The sequence below is a fragment of the Mus caroli genome, chromosome 2 (genome assembly GCF_900094665.2).
Source record: "Mus caroli chromosome 2, CAROLI_EIJ_v1.1, whole genome shotgun sequence".
NCBI lineage: Eukaryota > Metazoa > Chordata > Mammalia > Rodentia > Muridae > Mus > Mus caroli.
The window spans coordinates 18,470,036-18,493,022 of record NC_034571.1 but is presented as its reverse complement, the minus strand read 5'-3'; the positions used below and the strand labels follow the sequence as shown (position 1 = coordinate 18,493,022).

The 22,987-nt window shown below is 39.6% G+C and overlaps 1 protein-coding gene across 1 annotated transcript in view; it reads right to left on the bottom strand.

Moving 5' to 3' along the window:
* The window catches only part of Myo3a (myosin IIIA), a 229,092-nt gene that overhangs the window by 117,055 nt on the left and 89,050 nt on the right, over positions 1 to 22,987 (bottom strand). The window contains exons 11-14 of the mRNA XM_021155802.1: positions 19,820 to 19,936; positions 18,488 to 18,592; positions 18,309 to 18,392; positions 11,004 to 11,206 (exon numbers count right to left, since the gene is read on the bottom strand). Coding sequence (XP_021011461.1) covers positions 11,004 to 11,206; positions 18,309 to 18,392; positions 18,488 to 18,592; positions 19,820 to 19,936 — 509 coding nt within the window. The remainder of the gene's footprint in view (positions 1 to 11,003; positions 11,207 to 18,308; positions 18,393 to 18,487; positions 18,593 to 19,819; positions 19,937 to 22,987) is intronic.

The following is a 22,987-nucleotide window of genomic DNA, read 5'->3' as shown; positions in this document are numbered from 1 at the left end:
TCCCTGGGCCAAGCATATTCAAACCACCACAGAGATCAAAGAAGACAGGGTTTCATGGCTGGCTGATGGCCTGAGAGCAGATCATCCTTTATCTTTTTTATTTTTATTTTATTTTTTGGTTTTTTGAGACAGGGTTTCTCTGTATAGCCCTGGCTGTTGTGGAACTCACTTTGTAGACCAGGCTGGCCTCGAACTCAGAAATCCGCCTGCCTCTGCCTCCCTAGTGCTGGGATTAAAGGCGTGCACCACCATGCCCGGCTCTTCTTTACACTTTTAACTTAATTTAAATTTGAATAACAGAATGGAATCTAGGGCCTCATACATGCTTGGTAAGCACTATACTGTGGAGATACAGCTAGCCTCCAGGTCCTTCCTAAAATGCTATGCTGATTTTCATCTTCAGTGCCACCATCTGTTGCTTGTTGCAGGTACCACTGAGACAGAAAAAGTCTATTACAGACAACATCCTGTTGTGTGCATACTGCATGGTATACAGTATACAGTTTGTATACTGTAAAAGGAACCATAAAGACATGAAAGTGGCTTGGGAACCTGGTGGAAGGAGGGACACTGTAGGGATAAGAGAGGATGCAGCTTGTGCATGACCAGAACACATTATACACTGGTATGACATCGTCAAAGAATCAATTTCTTAAAAGTTAGAATAAAACTAACAGCTTAGTTTAGTTCTCATCTATTTAGCACCACCAAATAATAAAAGTGCCTCTAGGATTAGCACGGTATATAATTTATTTGCTTTGTTTTCTAGGCATCACACTGATTGCCCTGCATGTCACCTCTTAAAGCATGCCAACAATGCAATGTATAATTAGTGAAGTGACTCATAAATGTAGACACAGAAACCTAGCAGATTTCTCTACCATTATCAGTTTGCATCAACCAAGATGGTAATTTTATAAGGCCTGGAGTTACTATGGGAAATACACTGACTTTCTGTTGATAAACAACCAGAGAGTTAAAGGAAGAGAGAGAGAGAGAGAGAGAGAGAGAGAGAGAGAGAGAGAGAGAGAGAGAGAGAGAGAGAGAGAGAGAGAGAGAGAGAGAGAGAGAGAGAGAGAGAGAGAGATCCAAAGGATTTTCATCTCAGGTCAGCCACAAACATCGAATAGGCACTGAAAATTGAGTGCCACAAGGCAGGTGTACTGTTGCTAGGTTAGTGCTCCCAGGACCAATGCAGGGTTTCAGTGAGGTACAAAACATGTTTGTCTGACAATGCTTCCACTATTTTTATAAATTCTCTGCTACTTCTTTGGAATTCTACTTTGCCACTTGTATGAAGGCCTTTAGGATGATCTTATATGAGTTCAATGGCCTTGGGTGATGAGGATTTATCACACAGGAAAGGTCCCCAAAACTGAGGCAAAATCCTCGGTAATGTGGTTCAACTATTTTCTGATGCCTCTGAATCTTTGCAGGAGCTACCCTAAGGCAGAAAAGAAAGCTTTGCATATCCAAAGTTTCACAGCATGTCTTCAGAACAGTAGTATTTTCAGTTTTATTTTGTCCACTTAGAACTTCTTCCCCATAGACACCTAGTCTCTTCCATCTTTCTCCATGTGATTTACCCTCTCATTCTCAGGAGCTGAACTCATCTCCTATTCTCCTAAGAGACTAGACTAAGTGGCCAGTGAGTTTGAGCACACAGAATTCTTAGGAAATTATGAACTAGTTTGTTGAATTATATATTAATGAATAAATCCAGGCAGTGGGTTTGCTACCCTCCTTAATGGTTTGTGTTCCTGAATGAAAGAGACACACAGTTGTTATATTTTAATATGCCTTAGTCAGCACAATAACTGGGCCAGTACCTAATCTCCATGTAGTTAATCTACCGCTGGAAATAATCTCAAGTTATTACTTACTAAACTCTATATTCTGTCTTGGCTGCTCTGGACCCAGAGGGCTGCCCAAATGGACTGCACTCTGGGCCCTCTTCTGGCTTATTAACATGGTGGCCATGCCTCTCTGTCTGGTACTCACTCTTCTCAGGCATGGCATCTCTCCTCTCCTCCACACTCTGCCATCATGGTGGAGCTCCTTCCTTCTTCCTCTCTTCCAGTCCCAAGTCCGGGAAATTCCAACTCTCCCCCAACCCCATCTGTCTGTAGGGAAATGGCATGAGAAGACTGCTCCCAGCTTGCTAGCTTCGAGGCAACCTAGAGTCTTTGTCATTTTCAGCAGACTGAGACTGAGGAGGCATACTTTCTCAAGCAGAGAATCCTGGAGTTCTGCCAAGTGAGGTGCAAACCTGAGGAAGTGACCTTCCCGTCCATATTCTCATGAGAAAGTAACTTTGTTTTTAATTATAAGAAGCAGCACGTCTAAGAGTTGTACTGTAGACAGATTCCTCAGTCTGTAAGGAGGTTTGGGTCACTTTGAAGCAAGAAAAACTATGGCTAGGGAAATAGCACCAGGTGTAAACTGGAAACTGGGAAAAATCTTTATACTGCTTTTCATATAAAAGATACTGAAACTTTCAATAAACTATTCATTGGCCGACTTGACTATGTACCTCCTGTGTCCTAGTTAAGGTGGCTCTATTCTTGGGACCCCAACACACCAGATGTTGACAAGTGGTGCCCAAACAAGGGCCCCACTGACGCACTATACATTGACATCTGTCTTCCCAGCTATTGACTATTGGCATTTTATTTACCAATCAGAACCAATTGGGGACAGGTTTCCAGAAGCTACATGCAGACATTCTGTATAATCAGTTTTGGGGACCCAAATTAATATTAGAATACAAGTAGCATTAAGCCAAACCCACTACTCTATTTCTTCCCCCAAATCTAAGTTGGTTTTAAATCTCCGGTGTCCATCACATAGTAGAAATTCAATAAACAATTGTCAAATAGATGACTGACTGACTGAATGAATGGATATGGGGTTTTGAACACACAATGTTCAAATTTCAGCTTTTTGCATTAATTGGTATGTTGTTTCAGTCTGTATCCTTCTGTGTGAAAGAGACAATGCAGCAAGACACAAAGACCATGGGATGCTTAGCACAGTGCCATACTGGTTCATAACAGCAGAGAAAGTGCCTGACAGTTTTTTTTTTTTATGACTCTTAGGGAGCCTTTAAAAGGGCTGAGTGGGGAGAGTAATGCAATCAATGCTTGCTGAACTCCAGTCATTGCAGGAGAAAACTAGCAGATACGGCCATAATTTATATTTATGAGAATTATCTAGCATTGTCTTCAATGTGCTCATTTTCTCTCAAGCAGCCTTATTTTATTTTTTCCCCTTAAAAATTCACTATATTTAACAAAGGGTTTAAGTCACAAGCTATTAGTTCGCTATTGTGACAAAGATGCTCTAAAGATGAATGCAGTCAGACACTGATGTGTTCAGGACAGGGCAGAAGAAAGAGAGAAGGAAAGAATCACTTCTCTTAAAAGAAGAGGGTGAATTTCTTGAATTAAGATACATGTCTGCTCTGGTTCCCTTCTGCTTCTCAGATTAGCTCTCAATCGTTTTTTATGATCCCCCCTTTCTGATTGGCTTTCCAATCTTCTGTTTTATGACCCCCATTCCTCAATGCTCAGCTCTGTAGACGGCATGGCCTGAGCCCCTTGTCCTCTGGCTTGTAGAGAGAGGAGACAAGTGAAGGATTTATGGACTCACATTCTACTTGGTAGAGGGTGCAGTTCTGTGGGGGCTCTGTTCTCAGCTGTGGCTGTCCTTGAGCTCTGACGGATTTTTCCCTTAGCCCAGAAGCCTTGGAGTATGCATGGTATTTTTGCCCTTGCTAATCTGGACTAAAATATTCAGTTTGGGTTAAGCACTCTTTCTTGGTTCTTTGACGAACATTCTGTCTTGTGAATAGGGTTTTCAGTTAAACCCTTTGAACGTGTTCTTTCTTCTTTGTAATCATGATTGATATAATCCACTGAAATTTATAATTTAAAAACAGTACCCATGGAGAGGAAAAATCGGATCAGTGGGTAAGAATGCTTGCTGTGTGAACATGAGAATTTAAATTTGAATCCTCAGAACCCACATATATGAATAATCTTCCCCATGTATGAATGTATGCTCATTCTTATTATAATTCCAACATTTGTGGGACAGGGGCAAAGTGGTTCCCGAAAGCTACCTGACCAGAATCTGATATAATGATTTCCAAAGTGACTGTACAAGTTCTCACTTCTCTCAGCAATGGAGGAATAGTCTCCTTGTTTCATATACTTGCCAGCATGAGCTGTCATTTGTGGTTTTGGTCGTAGCCATTCTGACAGATGTATGGTGGAATCTCTGCATTATTTTGATTTGAATTAACCTGATGGCTAAGGATGCCAAGTATTTCTTTAAGTGCCATTTGAGATTCATCTGTTGAGAATTCTATGTTGAGATCTGTATTCCATATTAAAAATTGGACTATTTGGATTGTTTCTCTCTAGTTTCTTTAGTTCTTTATATATTTTGGAAATTAGCCCTCTGTTAAATGTGGAATCGATAAAGATATTTTCCCATTCTGTAGACTGCTATCACAACACATTTGTTTAGAATATAAAATGTAATTCAAATGAACTAAAATAGAAACAAATATAGGTTTTAACCAGCTTTTGATTCCTGTGCATAAGGTCCTCCTATGGAGTGGGACTCTTTTTGAGGTACTTCTGTAGTGCAGGCCTCGGGTTCAATCAGATAACACTTGGATGGCTCCAGTGGTGCAGTTGTTTTCTGCAGGTACTTAGACAGGAAGCAGTTGGCTACCCCCTTAACAGTCATTCCATTAAGTGCATCTCATTGGGAAAGTTGGTATTGTAGCTCGAAGGTTTGACTGCTGGGCAAAGCTGTTGATGGGTTTTCCTTACTAGAGACTTGCTAGAACCTTTTGGCACAATGAAAGGTAGCCACTGAGGAGGAAGCTAACAGCTCAGTTTCAGTTTGATTTCAAATAAAGTGTATAGTGTATGGAGCAGTATAATCTTATCATTAGTTTTGGTAGACAATTAAGTGGATTGGCAATAGTCTGTATTATTCTGGGGCTTCTGGGGTATTAAGAGTTTTGTTTAATAACGCATCACTTCTGGGAACAACGTATGCAGCCATACAGGTTGTCTCTTTTCAAATTCTAATTCTTAACTTATATCTTTTAAATCAGCTTACAAAGTATTAGTTTTTGATGTAGTTTTTTCATACACAGTTCATTTGGGTTTAGCCTCTCTTCAATAATATACCCCATCTTTCTCCCCGACTTCCATGGAAACCTTTCCATCTCCAGTAATCCTTTTCTCTACTATATATATATATATATATATATATATATATATATATATATATATTCCCTGCCTTACTACAGTTTTCTCTTCTAAATGGTGTCAGCCTAACTTCCTGGCCTCTGTAGGCATTCCCCATTTAAATACATAAACCTAAGAATTCTAAGCTAGGATTGATACATGAGAAAGAAGATCTAAGGTTTGTCTCGTGGGGTGTGGGTACCTCCCATTTCTGCCATTTATCGATACATTTCATAATTCTTTTTAATAATTTTATTTTTAGCTGAGTGAAATTCCAGTGTATTTGTCCAAAGATGCTAAGAGGGCTGTAGACCCCGGAGGAAGAGCACTTACTACTATTATGTTGCCCTATAAACACTTGTTTATACCTATGGACCACTCTCACCCTTGATCAGATAAGCTTGCTTCTATTTGCAGTGATGGATTGTTAGTCCAGAGTTTTGCAACTGGTGAATGTGTATAGAACAAATGACTGTTGGATTCTTATACTGCCCATGCTCAGGCAACATACAGAAGCAAAGACACAATGAATGTAAGGATGGGAAGGAATGCTATAAAATGTTTTTGTTCTGGCCATGACCTGACTCCTGTATCCATAAACTCACAGCAGCAGTGGCTACCTGCACAAGATCTTCCCATCAACATCCCATCATGGATAAGAGAGGGGCTCATAAGGCTATAAACAGAGTATGCAGGGGAGGGGCAGTCATACCACTAATTGGTATAGACACTAGTACATTGCCCCCACTTAAGCAAATTGCTCTCATCCATGCTTATACAGACAACTCTAGACACAGTAGTTATCACACATATACACATAAGATGTGAGAATGGGAAGGAGATTGGATAGAAGAAAGACATTAGTGAGAAGAAATGGGATAAGAGAATAATGGGAGGCTTTGATCAAAGAATATACATGTATAAAATTGTAATCAAATTCTTACAAGAGTAAAAGTGACAAATAGGACCATAAAAGTGTATATAAAACTGAAAAAAAACCATTTTATAGAAATTACAAAGTAATTGGTGTCTAATTTTATCTGAGCTATAGTTCAACTCAGTGGCAAATTGGGGCCCTAAAGTTTTTTTTTCTTTTCCTTCTAAGTAATATAGTGAAACTAAAACAGTTTCTTAGAATATTTATAAGACTAAAAAGCTTATTTAACACACTACATGCCTCAAATATATTACCCTAATCATACTGTTTTTTGAACATGTTATACTATTTGAATAATCATTAAGGGATTGTTTTTATGACTACAAACCCAGGATTTCATTGTGTTACTCCAGAAGGTATTGCTCTCATGGTATTCAGTATGAGTGATGCTCTGGCCCATAATTCCATATAAGATGCTGGAAATATGTGCCTTGACATTGTGTAACATGGTGGTCCACTTTGAAATAGCAACAGGTTTCTCTCACATAGTTCTTCACCTAGTTGAAGGAAAGGCTAAAACCATTATGAGTACAGAATAAAGAGTTTCAGGATGTGGTTGTTTCTATACATGAACAAGACTATAGGTTCCTCTGTGGGTAGGTGGCAAACATATGGTGTGCCTACATGATTCTGGGACTTGGGCACTCATCAATAATGTGATATGACATTCATTAAGTATCTTTAATTCACTAGATGCCATTTCTAATCTCTGCAACCACCATAGCCATTACAACTATTATTGGTGTTCAGGCATGCTCAACCTCTTGACATTATGACACAGAATGTCATTTACAAAGCTCATGTCACAAATCAAGTTACAAAATGAAAACTGTAAATCATTTCATAATGTTTTAAATGTATTTATAATTCAGTGATGGGTGACACTTACAGCTGTCCTTGGCTGCACTGACAACATTCTTATTATGTGTGGTCATTATTTTAAATCTACTACAGGAAATATCTTAATGGAGAGGGATGAATTAATGTTTTTTCATGTTAATGATGAAAACATGCAGAGAGGTTAAATAAACTGCTTTGAATCACATACACAGTATATTACAGAGTCAAGATCTTATGAGGCTCTTAAGCTTTAAATATTATACTCTGGGTAGACTAACCCATTCCTAGCCCACCCTTTAAAACCACATTTATCAGGTTTTTGTTAACAAAATCACCTAGAATATACATGGGATCCTTAGCATTGTAAAAGATGTACCAACAAGAGCTTGTGTTCCTACAAAATTAGCTGACATATTACTGTAATGAAGAAGTATATTTAACATGAAATCAACATGAGAGATTCTAACTTTATATTCTCTGTAAAAATAATATCCCTTATCATAGGGGGAGGGGAAGAAGAGATGTGGAATGGGCTGCAATTGGGATATAAAATGAATGAATAATAAAAATGATGAAAATAAGGAGGAAACACAAATGAAAAATATCAGTAATGTATAATCCAATCCTCAGACAATCATCTTGCTAGATGCCAAAAAAAAAAAAAAAAGCCTTTGAGAAAATCCAACACCCCTTCATGGTAAAAAGTCTTGGAGAGATCAGGGATACAAGGTACACACCTAACCATGATAAACACTATATACAGTAAACCTATAGGCAACATCAAATTAAATTGAGAGAAACTTAAAGTAATTCCATTAAAATCAGGGACACAGCAAAACTGTCCACTCTTTCTGTGTCTCATCAATATGATACTTAAAAAAATAGGAAGAGCAATTAAACAACTAAAGGAGATCTAGGGGATTCAAATTGGACAAAAAAAGAAGTCAAAGTATCATTATTAGCAGATGATATGATGGTATATGTAAGTGACCCCCAAAATTCTACCAGAGAATGCCTACAGCTGATAAATGCCTTCAACAAAGTGGCTGAACACAAAGTTAATTCAAAGAAATCAGTACTCTCCTTTATACAAATGATAAACAGGCTGAGCAAGAAATCAGGGAAACAACATCCTTCACAACAGTCACAAATAATATAAAATATCTTCCTGTAATTCTAAGCAAGCAAATGAAAGACCTGTATGTCAAGAAATTCAAGTCTTTAAAGAAAGAAATTGAAGAAGATATCCAAAGATGGAAAGGTCTCCCATGCTCATGGATTAGTAGGATTAACTAATGGCCATTAAAAAAACAAATGGCCATGCAGTCTATATATGCAATACAATTACCATCAAGCTTTCAACTCATTTTTTTTTTTTTACAGATCTTGAGAAAACAATTCTCAATTTCAAATTGAAACAACAACCAGAAAAGAAAAACCCCAGGCTATCTAAAACAATCCTGTACAATAACCATGTGAACTGGAGGTATCACCATAACTGATTTCAAGTTGTACTAGAAAGCAATAGTATAAAAACAACATGGTATACACATAAGAAACAGAGAGATTCATCATTGGAATCAAATTGAAGACCCAGAAATAAATGCACACAACTATGGACACTTGATTTGTGATAAAGACGCCAAAACCATACAATGGAAAAAAGAAAGCATCTCCAACGAACGGTGCTAGTCTAACTGGATGCCTGCATACAGAAGAATGCAAATGGATCCATATTTATCACTGAATAAAACTCAAGTCCAACTGGATCAAAGATCTCAACATAAAATTGATCACACTAAATCTAACAGAAGAGAGAGTGGGGCATTCCCTTGAACATATTGGCATATGAGACAACTTCCTGAAGAGACCACCAATGGCTCAGGCACTAAGATCAACAATTAATAAACATGACCTCATGAAACTGAGAAGCTTCTGTAGGCAAAGGGCACTGTCAATAGGCCATGTTGGCAAGGATGTATAGAATGGGAAGCACTCCTTCATTTCTGGTGGAAGTATAAATAATTAAAAACTCTGGAAATCAATTTGATGGTTTCTTAGGATTTGGGAATAGTTCTACCCCAAGACCCAGCTGTGCCACTCCTAGGCAAATACCCACTATACCACAGGGATACTTTCTCAACTATGTTCATAAATGCTTTATTCATAATAGCCAGGAACTAGAAACAACCTAGATGTCCCTCAACTGAAAAATAGGTAAAGAAAATGTGGTCCATTTATACAATGGAATACTATTCAGGTATTAAAAAAAAATCATGAAATTTTTAGGTGAATTGATGGAATGAGAAAATATCATCCTAAGTGAGGCAACCCAGACCCAGAAAGACAAGCATGGAAGGTTGTCATAAGTGGTTGTTAGCCATAAAGTACAGGTTAACCATGCTATAATCCACAGACCCAAAGAAACTAAGTAATAAAGAGGGCCCAAGTAAGGATTCTTGGATTGTACTCAGAAGGGGAAATAAAATAGACATCAGAGGTGGATGGAGGGAGGGAAGAGGGGGTGAGGAGGGGAACAGGGATGGGGATCAGGTATGGGATGTGGGGAGGGCAGGAGAGGGCTGGGATGAGACCTGGGAGTCCTGGGAGTCTGGGGAGCAGGGGGGGTCTCCTAGGAGTCTATGGGGGTGACCCTATCTGAGACTCCTAGCAGCTGGGTTGTGGAGACTGAAGTGACCACCTCCTGTAGTCAAGTGGTACTTCCAGTGGAGGGAGGGGGGCACCAACCACAAAACCTTTGACCTAAAATTTGTCCTGTCTACCAGATGTGTAGGGATAAACATGGAGGGAATGGCAAACCAATGACTGGCCCAACTTGAAACCCATTCCATAGGCAAGAGTTAGACCCTGACATGATTAATGATACTCTGTTATGCTTGTACACAGGAGCCTAGCATAACAGTCCTCTGAGATCCTTTATTCAGTAACTGATAGAAATGCAGAGACCCACAGCCAAATATTAAGCAGAGCACAGGAGCCCAAGGAGTCAAACACCACAAGAAAGCATACAGAGTTAACTAACCTGGGCCCATGGCAGCTCATAGGGACTGAACTACCAACCAAAGAACCTGCACTGGCTAGACCTAGAACCCCTACATATTGAGCAGATATGCAGCTGTATCTTCATGTGGAGTCCCTAACAATTGGAGCAGGGGCTGTCCTTTCTGACTCTGTTGTCCTCCTTTGGATTCCCCTCCCTTAACTGGCCTCCCTGGTTGGGCCTCAGTGGGAGAGCAGGTACTTAGTTCACCTGAGACTTGATGTCACAGGGTAGGGTGGTACCCTTGGGGCCTTCCCCTTCTCTAATGAGACTGGGGAGGGGAGTTGGGGGAAGGATTTGTGAGGGAGAGAGTGGGAGAAGAGGAGGGAGGAGACTGCAATTGGGATGTAAAGTGAATTAATTAATTAATTAATGAAAATGCAATTAGAATTGAAAAGCAACAACAACAAGCAAATATGAGTGGTATTGATGATCTAAAATCAACTAGTAATAAAAACAGTCACACAGCAGAACATTCCTGAATATTTTATTAAGTCTGTTGTGTATAAATACAGGAAGAAGAAAATAAAAATATCTATGTTTACTCAGAAAAAGAATAATAGCTATATTTAAAGAAGAAGTGGAGTTTTTTTTTAATTAAATTCCTCATCGATTTTTGCCTGGAGAAATGAGGTTTTTCTACTTGCTCTTCCCCACTCTGTTTGTATCTCCTATGTCATAGCATAATTATTATGGCATTTATTAATTTCTCCCTCAAATGCTAATATATGTGATAATAAAGCACAGGTGAGGGAGTCTCTTTACTTCCAAAAATAAATAACTTACATATAATGGGCTACCAATAGAATGAGTAATTTGGTAGAGCTTTTAACTCTATAAGCCTTGCTCTTACATAAATTACTCAGAAACTAAGGTATATCTGACACGCACTTACATGGCTTGGTGAATGACACGGGATTTTTCCAGAAGATATTCAGAAATCTGTGCCCCAACTACAGCTCCAGAAGGGGTAAATTTCATTTCTAAGTATTTTCCAAATCTGCTGGAGTTGTCATTTATAATAGTGCAGGCATTGCCAAAGGCTTCAACCAAATTGTTCATTTGTAAAATCTTCTCTTGCAGGGTTCTGTTATTAGCCTACATAAAGATGTCAAGATACAAAAAGCAGAATAAAATCAATTAGTTGCTAATAAAATGTCTTTTTTGATAGGTACTTTATTTTTTAAACAAAATCCACATTTTATTTAGATTGAAATAAAGTGTACCAAGTTGATTTTATTCACCAAAAATAACAGCAACCTTTTCTGTATTATTTTTAGATAAACCACAAAACATTTATTTCTGTAGGTTTTGCTTATAAATCCAGCCAAGGCAGTAGACATAGTCATGTAAGAAGGAGAAGACAACAGACAAGTCAGCTGCCTATAGGGATAGATGGCCTCTGGGTCTGTCTTCTCCAAGATGCAGAAGTGAATAGCAAACAAGCCTATGAAAATGTGGGCTCACCAAAGGGATGCAAACAGCAACAATCAAATGAGGAGCAACAGGGCCTGGCTATGCTGTTCTTACTTTAAGTTGTTCCTTTGAGGTTCTTTGGCCCCAATCTACACAGAAGGCTGCTCATTGCTTCCTGTGACTGCCCATTACAAGCTAATCTGTTGTTTTTGCTTTTGCAGTACTGAGGCAAGAGCTTAGGGCTTGCACATGCTAGGCAAGAGCGCCACACTAAGCTCCACCCAGTCCTCACTTGTTCTTTGAAACAGGCTCTCACTATGTGGTCCAGGCTGGCCTAAGGCTTGTCATCCCCATTCCTCTGCCTCCCAAGTGCTGCTACCACAGATCTGAAACACCTATAACTCCAAGTCAAAGTCAATGGTGTATTTCATCATGACACATTATAAAATGTATTTCTCTCACAAAATTTATTTTCCAAAGACCTGATAACTTAATAACTGACAACTGGATCGAAAGTGATAATGTCATATCTAAAATGACTTTTTTTTAAAAAAAGATTTATTTATTTTACGTATATGAGTACACTGTTGCTCTTTTCAGACACACCAGAAGAGGGCATTGGATCCAATTAGAGATGGCTGTGAGCCATGGTTGCTGGGAATTGAACTCAGGATCTCTGGAAGAACAGTCAGTGCTCTTAACCACTAAGCCATCTCTCCAGCCCCTAAAATGACTTTTAACTAAACATTTCCAGAGTGCCACCAGCAGAGAGACATTTTGGCACTCCCAATGCCAACGTCTGGAAGAACAGACAGGTATTGAAAGCACGGGAGTTCAAAGAGAGGCCATTTAAATACATGGATTACCAATAGCTAATGGTATGTGAAACTGGAGGTCTATCAGCAAGTCATTAACTGGCCTATTATACCTTACAGCTTTTCTTCCAAACAGTAAAATAAGACAAAAGCCATTTAAAAAATCTTTTAGGTATTTTCAATGGTTTCTGAATTATTTGTAGGAAGCTCTGATTTCTTTGTATAGAGTTTGATGTATGTGTCCACCATTAAATCTAAATCACGTTTTATATCAAAATTTATGTTAAGCAAAGCCAAATTGCTTGACCTCTGGTCTGTCAGAGTGTTCCGCAGGTATGCTTTGAGATGCTTCCGTCCATTTTCATAGCGCTCATTCTCAACTTTCATCACAGGGAGAATACTCAGGACAAATGTGCAAATGCAAAGCATATACATTAGGGAAAAACTTGATCTCAGGAAGATGGAGGGCTTCATAAATGGTGGACGGGAGCTCAATATCTTTCCCTCTGCGTTTCCACTTGATACTCCAACAGTGAAGCTCGGCCTAGAGCATGTCAGGATTGGGTAGGTCACTTCTGTATATAGTGCACTTCAGCATAGTGCTCTTCCGATTTGTTAAATTTGAGCTGCCCCATCACTGATAGGCATTACAGAGCTTTGAGGTGCTGTTCAGAGAAAATATCTTTAAGTTCCTGAATAATGTGCTCGACTGTTGAAACACTGAGAGTGTCTTTCTAGTAACTCATAGAGGTTAGCTGAGATTCCAGGCTACCTTGCTGAGTTCTCTGGACCGTCCCTGGGAGCTTCATTTGAATGTCAAGTTTGGTTGCTAAATTTGTGGCTTCCTCAAACCAAAACTCATGATAAACTTCAATATTTTCCATCACTTCATTAAGTGAATACAGCACTGCAGTCAAGCTGCTGGATGAGTGTCTCCTCCCAAGTGCGGCTCTCACAGATCTCCAGCATCTGCCTCTGCTGAGTTTTAGAGCAGAATAAATTGCTGACCGCCTTGGTCTCAAAGCGCGTCCTTAGGACCTCCTCGCCAGAACTGATGCAGCACTACAGGAGCCCCTGGAAGTTACCTGGAGCAGAGACCCTCAGGGATCCCTTCAGCCTCGTGCCCATCCAAGGGAATGTTCTGCTTTCCCATGAGAATCAGAATCTCAAATAAAGATTTGAGGTACTCTTTGTTCTACTTCTCTTCAAGGGTTAAAGGCAACACATTTTCCATCCTGCTGGTTCCCTGTGTGTGCTTTGGGGTTTTGAGCATTGCTGTTAAGTTTCCTGTTCTTGGTCAGAAGTTTCCTCATTTTTTTTTTTTTTTTCTGTTTCAGAGTCCTGATTTCATCTTCACTCAATTCTTTTATTCGTTTTCTGTGTCTGCTATGTGGATTGTTCAAATGACTGGTAAGATCAAATATTGTTGGTATTGCATTATCTCGAAGAACTGTCTGATAAGGACGGGTTCTACAGATTGTAGAGGTCTCAAAGTGTTTGGCACATAGTCGATAGTTTATTTAGTTTATCAGGTGTTTTATCTTCTAAATCTGCTCTCCTACAACTCTCAACCCACTTCTGGCAGCTGGCTGGGTCCCGCGGAACCTGAAAGGCCAGGTCAGACTGGCTGCTCTTCTTCATGCAGTTGGGGACAGCGCAGAAGTTAGGCAAGGCCGCCTAGCCGCCATCTGGTCCAGTTCTTCCCTCCCAGCCTCGTCAGGGCAGCGTGGCCGCCCCGCAGGGCCGCGGAGGGGAGCTGGGCGGGCCCGCTGGCTCCGGAAGGTCGCGCGGAGGAGGGGCTGGCGCGCGAAGCCCCGGTGGCTGGGGGCAGGAGTGGCCCGCGGCTCCACAGTGCTGTGTGCGGCCCTGAGGATTTAAAGCCACCTCCACTGCTGCTGTTGCACCTCCAGCCCGCCCGGGATGCTGCTGCCTCCTTTCCACAATGCACCTTGGTGCTGGAGGGTGACCTCTCTTCCCTCAGCCCTCCGCCACCCCCCCCCCCCCCCCCCCCGCCCTCTTCGCAGGCGACCTTTCCTGCAGGCGAGCATGCGCCTAATAAGTACTTTATATGCAAACAAAATCATAGGAGCACAAATTTTGCTTCACTGCCAGAGGCTACAGTGGGGTCCATATGCCCCTCCCATACACGTTTCACACACTTTCTCAGGAATACAGGAAAAGACATTTTTCTCTTTTCTTATTCACATACAGTTCTGTGTTTGACATGACTTGAAAACATAATCTACAGACAGTGTGCACAGAGTGTACCGTCTCAGTTTAAACCTAAATATTGACCTGGGACTACATCTGAATCTTTCTTAAAGTCTATTCGACTTTCCTTGTGTTTACAGAAATTTCTAAGCATCAAAGTAAGAGGATAAAGATATTTTGTGAATGCAGATTTGGAGAGAAAAAAAAATCACAGTCAGAGCAGCTCAACAGAGTGTACAGAAAGAATGGAATCCTAGCCAGGACACAACCTCCCCGGCTGCCTATCTACTATGTCACACCATCTCTTAGGGATACATGTTCACATCCTGTCCCCTTCGAGCAGTGATTCTCAACCTTCCTTATGCTGAGATCCTTTAATACAGTTCCTCATGTTGTGGTGACCCACAAATAAAAAACAAAACTATTTTTGTTGCTACTTCATAACTATAATCTTGCTACTGTTATGAATCATTATGTAAATATCTGATATGCAGAATATCTAATATGCAACCCCCAAAGGGGCCACACAACTGATGCTGTATTTGTCTTGATGAATGAAAGAAGCTATCACAGTGAGGCTTAGAAGCTGCACAGAGATTTTCAAGTATAAAGAAACAATATGGATCCTGGGACAAACTTGGCCCTGTGAAACATTTTTTGAGCGACCTCTACCTATGACAGAGCAAGAGAGCATCTTTACTACTCATATTAAATAGCGTTAACCTGCTAAGTGAAGACCGAAGGATTGCAAAGGAAAATTCCATTCACCAGACAATCGATTTTGCATCTGTTAAATCTTTATCAAGGACAAAAGTAAAAAAACAAAACAAGACCAGACAAGGGCAGAATTGACTCTGGACACACACACACACACACACACACACACACACACACACACACACACCATCAGATCACATGTCAAGATCTAGAACAAGGTAAAGATTAGATTAAGCAATTTGCTCCCATCTACAGAGCAGCATCTACAGATTTTCAATCCATTATTGAAAACCTCTATCAGCTTAGAAATCAAGACAGACTAGCAAGGCCTTTGTAGACAACACTGTGTCACCTAATTCCCATTTTATATCTTAGGAGTCTACATCTCACTGCTTCTCTGTTATATTTCATTTCAATGTCCTCCAAGACCTTTAAAATGTTCTTTACTGTAGCAGGAAGTTAATAGGCATGGGGACAGGAAAAGACGACATCAGACCCTTGTGACAGCACAACTCTGAAGGTCCACATGAAGGCAAAGGTCAGAAGAAAGAATACTTATATTCTATACCAGCACATATGGAAGGACGTTCACTTAATGTAACAGGAACAGAATTCTTTCTATGCATAATTTTGAAAATAAGTTGAGCTCAGGTGAGCAGCTGTTTTTGGCTATGCAGCTTCAGTCTATTATAATAGGTTGTTAGCTATGTACCGAACAACAAGTTTTTAGTTTTCTTATGTTACCAGGAATAGAATCCAGAGTTTAAAATATGGCAGGGAAGTACTTTACCACTGAGGGGCAGTCATAGCCCTATACCTTATGTACTTTTTTGAGTTTATTAATAAAGTCACTGTAAATACTTGTATTTAAATACCTGGGTTTTTATTTCCTTGCTAGGCAGCAGCAAGATTCCTGAGTTGCATGGAAAGTGCATCTTCACTGTTGAAGAAGCCAGTCAGCCACTTTTCAAGGTGACTGTGCTGTCTTACCACTGTTGATCTCAGCCACCACTAACTGGTATTATCACTAATAACAGATGAGAGTCCAGCTGTTTCAGATCCTTGTCAACACTTCCTCTTTTCAAAACCTTAGTAAACAATTTCTAGCCACTTTAGTAGGCACACGAAGGGATCTAATTAAAGTCCTAATATGCATTTTCCAGTGATGAATGGTGCAGAGCAGCTTTAGGAATGATGATAGACATTTACACAGCATGTTTTGGAATTGTCCATTCAGTTATTTTCCATTTCTTGTCATTTAATTTCTTAATATAGGGTTTAAGACATTTTCATATTTCTATATTTTTATTAGTTATGTAATTTGTTAACATTTTCTCTTGAACAAGGCTTACATAGGTGTTTGTTTTAACTCTTAACAATACCAAAAGAATAGACACAAAGTCTTCCTTTTCTGAGTTGTGCATTTTGTGTTGTATCGAAGGCATCTTTCATCAGTGTAATACCACCATAACTTTACCTGCTTTGGTTTATACTTTGTGGTTTTCTACTGATACTTAATATCGATTTTGTGTTAGCTTTCTATAATGTGAGATCTAGACTGAGGTTCCCTTGTTTGTGAGGGAACACAAAATTCTTCAACACTATATTTTGAAAATTCATTATATTAATCGACTAACCCTCTTTGACAAAAAAAGGTAGGTGCAGGCTCTAATCTGTTCCACGAGTTTGTCAGTCACCATTCCTTAAAGATATACTTCACTGCTGGATCCTTGTAGTAAGTCAGAAAGAACACAGCCCTCTGAATTTGTACTTTAAAAAACTGTTTGAAAGTATAGTTCTTTTTGCCTTTTCCTGCAGCTTCCCCTTTTCCCCCCAACTCAGCACACTGCTCCTGGAGAAGCAGGGGATGGGGGATGACAGGATACAAATGATCTCACAGGGAAGATGGAAAGGAGGGCCTTTTTTAGAGAGGGGGAAGGTGCTAAACACAGAAGACAGAGGGAGGCTAAGACAACATTAAGAAAGCCTGAAAAAGCCACAAGGAATCAAACTATTGACTACGTGCTTTTAGAAAATTATAATACATATAACTATACAAATATAATTTAAATGAGTTTTACTTTAATAAGTAAGTTATACTTTTCACTTCTGGGATGACGGTGCTTCTTCCATGATCCAAAACCAATGACCAAAAACTCCAGTGCAAGACAGGGGAAGCTCTTTTTTGAGTTGTTCACCAGGGCTGTCCAGGAGATCCCCAAAGCATCCAGCCTCTGGCTGTTACCCTGTCTTCCCCCCAGAGATGGATGGTCTCTATTGCTGAAGACATCATGCACTTGAGAAACAGAGCCCTGAGACCTCTTAACTGAAACTGATTTAAGCACGCCTTCTCTGAGGACTAGCTTTCATGGTATGAGAGGGAACTATGTGAGCTTCCAAAGGAAGGAAACAGCCAACAGTCCTACACAGCCACAATGCCTGTGAATCACAACAATGATCAGCACAGAATGATAGCCGAAGGGTCCAGTAGTGGCATGCATACCTTTAGGCAACCAAAGTCTTCTAATTGGACTTTAGACCCACTCAACAGAAGAGAGAACTATGCCTGCTACTGGAAACCTACTCAGTGCTACTCAGTGCCAATGAAGGCGTTGTAATCGGAAGAGAATCTATAATTGCTAAGTTACTAAACCAGCATAATCTCTAAAATATTATGAAAACTTTTGTCCTTGTACCCACAGATAAGTGTGGTACTCAGGTACTCACCTCTCACCAAGGAAACCCCTCTTTGCACCAGACAGAGATCATGAAAGAAAATCACAGTCAATCAAAACACAGAGTTGTCGAACACAGTCCCAGGGGATAGCTCTACAAAACACTCCCACACTGGAGGCTTAGGGGCTATGCTCTTAACCACTGAGATCACTCCCACTGCTCTTTGATATACTTTAAAACTCAAATGGTAACAGTCATGTTTAATCATTTACATGTACTATAAAGTATGGGAGTTGGTGAATACTAATTAAATAGTTATTTGAAACACACAAATATTTCAATTATGACAGGAAAAAAAATTCTACCTTTCCAAGCACAGTGAGCTGTTGAACCAGAAGATGAGCACTCTCTGTCTTGCCAGCACCACTTTCTCCAGAAATAACGATGCACTGCATGGGAGGGAAAGGAAGCCATGAGAAGACTGCTTCTCTAGGAAACTCAGTGGCTCTCAATGAAGTAAGGGATGTGAGAAAGTCTGCCTTACCTGGTCTGCATTATATGTGACCATAGACTGGTATCCCAAATCAGCCATTGCAAAAATGTGAGGTGGGTTGGCAGTTCTCTTTGCTCCGATATATAACTTAGAAAGCTGCAGTTAAAGTGAATAAATCTTATAGAGCTTTTTTGACTTGGTTCTGTTTTTATAGATTATTTATATAGAGAGATCTAGTATTGAAAGCCAAAGATATAATAAAATCTACCAGAGCAAAACATTATTTGCATATTTTCTTCAGGTATGTATATAATATATGTGCATGCATGTATGTATGTATGTGTGTATGTATATGAATAAAGTATATACAGTTTATATATATATATATGTATATATATATATGTATGTGTGTGTGTGTGTGAACTAGTTCATATGTAGGATATAACATGAAGGTACAGAGTGACAGGGTAGTAGCATTTAAATGACTCTGTATACTATTTCCAATGTAGAGCTTAAGGCTTCAAAATGTGATTATTTGTTTACATGAAAAAAACTTTACAAATAATAAATCAGAAATTATTTTTTGACAACTTCTTGAATATGATAATGTCTGACATGTGACATCTTTTCCCTACCTTTTGATTTAACTTACATAATCTCACTTGATTTGTATGAAGTCGTACCATTAATTGATAGCAGAATTTTACTGAGCCCAACTTTTTTTATAGGCCAGGCCAATTCTTGTAAGCATATTATTTTCCTGTACATTTTAGACTGGCATTTAAATGAGCTATTAGGCATAATATTAAATAATGTTTTAATATTAAAATCAATAAATAGCTAAAAGACAATGGGTCTAATTAAAAATAAAAAACAGTCTTATTTAATTCTATATGTAAAGCTTTAGTGGCTGAGTAATTGCTAATTAAATACTTTTACTCATAAAGCATACATTGTGTGATAGCAATGAACCCAATTAACATGTTAAGAGAAATTTAAGATATCACAATGACAAATTTTACAGCCATTATGTATCCACTATACAGATGGTGTAGTTATATTTTGACTCTCCAATGCTCAGTTCAGAGACAGACATTAAGTATACTTGTTTTTAGGCATCATTTAGGAATAGGCTGTTCTAAGAAAATTGCATGTAATTCACAATATTACATGTATTTTTTTTGGAAAAAGACCACAAATACTATTCACATTGATTTCATATATTTTTCCTACATATCTGTTTGAATGACCTACATGTTTGAATGACCAATTTGTAAGAGTTTTCTCCAAGGGCTGGTATATATTTTTTTGCTGTCTTCATTTAAATTAAAAGTCTGACTACTAGAGTTATTTGTACAAAGGGAATGTAAGCCACACACATACCTTTGTGGAATAAATGCCCAGACTCTGAAAAGGGTTCAGTGCAATGAGAATATCTCCCACATAAATATAGATCTGATCTCTGGAATAACATTTTTCAAGATGTTCAGACACTGTGTTCTGCAGCAAGATAAAAACAATTTCCTTCTCTTAAACAGCATTCATAGCTCAAGTATGGCGGCAAAGGCCTGCAGTTCTAGCATATAGGATGGTGAGACAAGAGGCTCCATGGAAAGGGAGAGAAGAAACAAAGTCATCTGTGTCCAACTACACTGAAGAGAAATTAATATAAACACCTGGAATCTTGACTGAAATTTAGAAAGAGATACTCATAGCAAACAAAATACCATCATGCTTTTAAACCAGTTAACTTCACGGGGTGGGGGTTACATGATTTTGAAGGATAAAGTAGAATATAATTTTTAAATTAATTTTTTTTGAGATAGGGTCTCACAGTACAGTCCTGGTTGGCTTGGAATTTATGATACAAAAAGGCCAGCTTGGAACTCACAGAAATCCTACAACCTCTGGCTCTGGAATGCTAGAATTAAGGATGTGTTACTGCCATGCCCAATGGGAATGCTGATCTTAAGTGTATATTTTGCCCATTATATGTTGTATATTATATCTACATACAGTATGTTAAATTAAGTGTTATATAACCTTCAAGGGAATAGGTCAGTGTAGTAAATGAGATAAAGAGAAATGTAGAAAGGAAAGAGAAGAGTGTGCATGATTTATTCCAATTCAAGGTGATTTAATGGCAGTGTGCCTTCTGTTAGACAGATAGGTATGTGAAATAAAAATTCAGAAAGTAAACTTTCTGGTTGATCACATGACAATATGAATTGATTTTAATAGTGTTGCAATCAGCATGGGATGTCCACAACACAAAATAAAATCAAAAGATATTAAGTAATAAAAGAACAAAAATGGATCCCTTCCAGTCATCGCCAGCACCTGGTCACCTTGGGTGTGGAGTTGGCGGATACCACCAAGGTCCCTAGAGGAATCTGCACACGATCTTAGGAGCACTGGTGAGTGGAACACAACTTCTGTTCCATTCCAATTACGCAGGACCTGAGACAGCATTAAGGAAGCAGAAAACCCGACCTGACCAGAGTCACAAGACCCTTCAGGTCAGCACCAGCACCTGGTTACCTTGGGTGCGGAGTCAGCAGACACCCCCAAGGTCCATAGAGGACAGCTTCTGAGGCAGACCCTGTTTCAGGCTCCAGATATCTGGGCATCTTCCCTGCCAGAGGAGAGGTGTCAGCCCCACCCGGAAGGGCTTTGCTGGAGCACCTGGGGGAGCCATCTTGGTTCCTGGATCCCTCTAAGACTAGTCTGCTCATGTGAGAGTGTGGACTACAAAAGCTAACAGCTTCTGGGACAGGCCCTGTTTCAGGCCTTCATCTTCTGCCAGGAGGCAGATCCGAACACCAGATATCTGTACAACTTCCCTGCAAGAAGAGAGCTTGATTTCAGAGAGTGCTCTGACCACTGAAACTTAGGAGAGAGCAAGTCTCCCAGGTCTGGTGATAGAGGCTAACAGAATCATGAGAGGAACAAGCTCTAACCAGAGACAACTATAACAACTAACTCCAGAGATTACCAGATGGAGAAAGGCAAACATAAGAATCATACTAACAGAAACCAAGAACAATCACCATCACCAGAATGCAGCACTCCCACCTCACTCAGTCTTGGGCACCCCAACACACCCGAAAAGCTAGACCCGGATTTAAAAGCATGTCTCATGATGATGGTAGAGGACATCANGAAGGACTTTAATAACTCACTTAAAGAAATACAGAAGAACACTGCAAAAGAGTTACAAGTCCTTAAAGAAAAACAAGAAAACACAATCAAACAGGTAGAAGTCCTTAAAGAAAAAGAGGAAAACACATCCAAATGGGTGATGGAAATGAAGAAAACCATACTAGACCCAAAAAGGGAAGTAGACACAATGAAGAAAACCCAAAGTGAGGCAACGCTGGAGATAAAAACCCTAGGAAAGAAATCTGGAACCATAGATTCAAGCATCAGCAACAGAATACAGGAGATGGAAGAGAGAATCTCAGGTGCAGAAGATTCCATAGAGAACATCAGCACAACAATCAAAGAAAATGAAAAATGCAAAAAAGATCCTGAGTCAAAACATCCAGGAAATCCAGGACACAATGAGAAGACCAAACCTACAGATAATAGGAGTAGATGAGAATGAAGATTTTTAACTCAAAGGACTGGCAAACATCTTCAACAAAATTATAGAAGAAAACTTCTCAAACCTAAAGAAAGAGATGTCCATGAACATACAAGAAGCCTACAGAACTTCAAATAGAATGGATAAAAAAAGAAATTCCTCCTGACACATAATAATCAGAACAACAAATGCACTAAATAAAGGTAGAATATTAAAAGCAGTAAAGGAAAAAGGTCAAGNAACATATAAAGACAGGCCTATCAGAATTACACCAGACTTTTCACCAGAGACTATGAAAGCGAGAAGATCCTGAACAGATGTTATACAGACACTAAGAGTACACAAATGCCAAACCAGGATACTATACCCAGCCAAACTTTCAATTACCATAGATGGAGAAACCAAAGTATTCCACGACAAAACCAAATTCACACATTATCTTTCCACGAATCACACCCTTCAAAGGATAAAAACAGAAAAAAAGCAATACAAGGATGCAAACCACCCCCTAGAAAAAGCGAGAAAGTAATCTTTCAACAAACCTAAAAGAAGACAGCCAGAAGAACAGAATGCCAACTCTAACAACAAAAATAATAGGAAGCAACAATTATTAATCCTTAATATCTCTTAATAACAATGGACTCAATTGCCAAATAAAAAGACATAGACTACAAGCCCCTTCCGGTCTACTCGAGTATCTGGGTGCCTTGCTAGAGGAGTCTCCGGACAACTGCAAGGACCCGCACAGGATTCCGCACGGGATTCTAAGACCTTTGGTGAGTGGAACACATCTTCTGCTCCAATCCAATTGAGCGGGACCTGAGACTGCATTAACTAGGGAAGCAGGCAACCCAGCCTCTGCTGGGGCACAAGTCCCTTCCGGTCCACTCGAGCACTGGGGTGCCTTGCCAGTGGAGTCTGTGGACACCCGCAGGGACCGATGCAGGATTCCCTACGGGATCCTA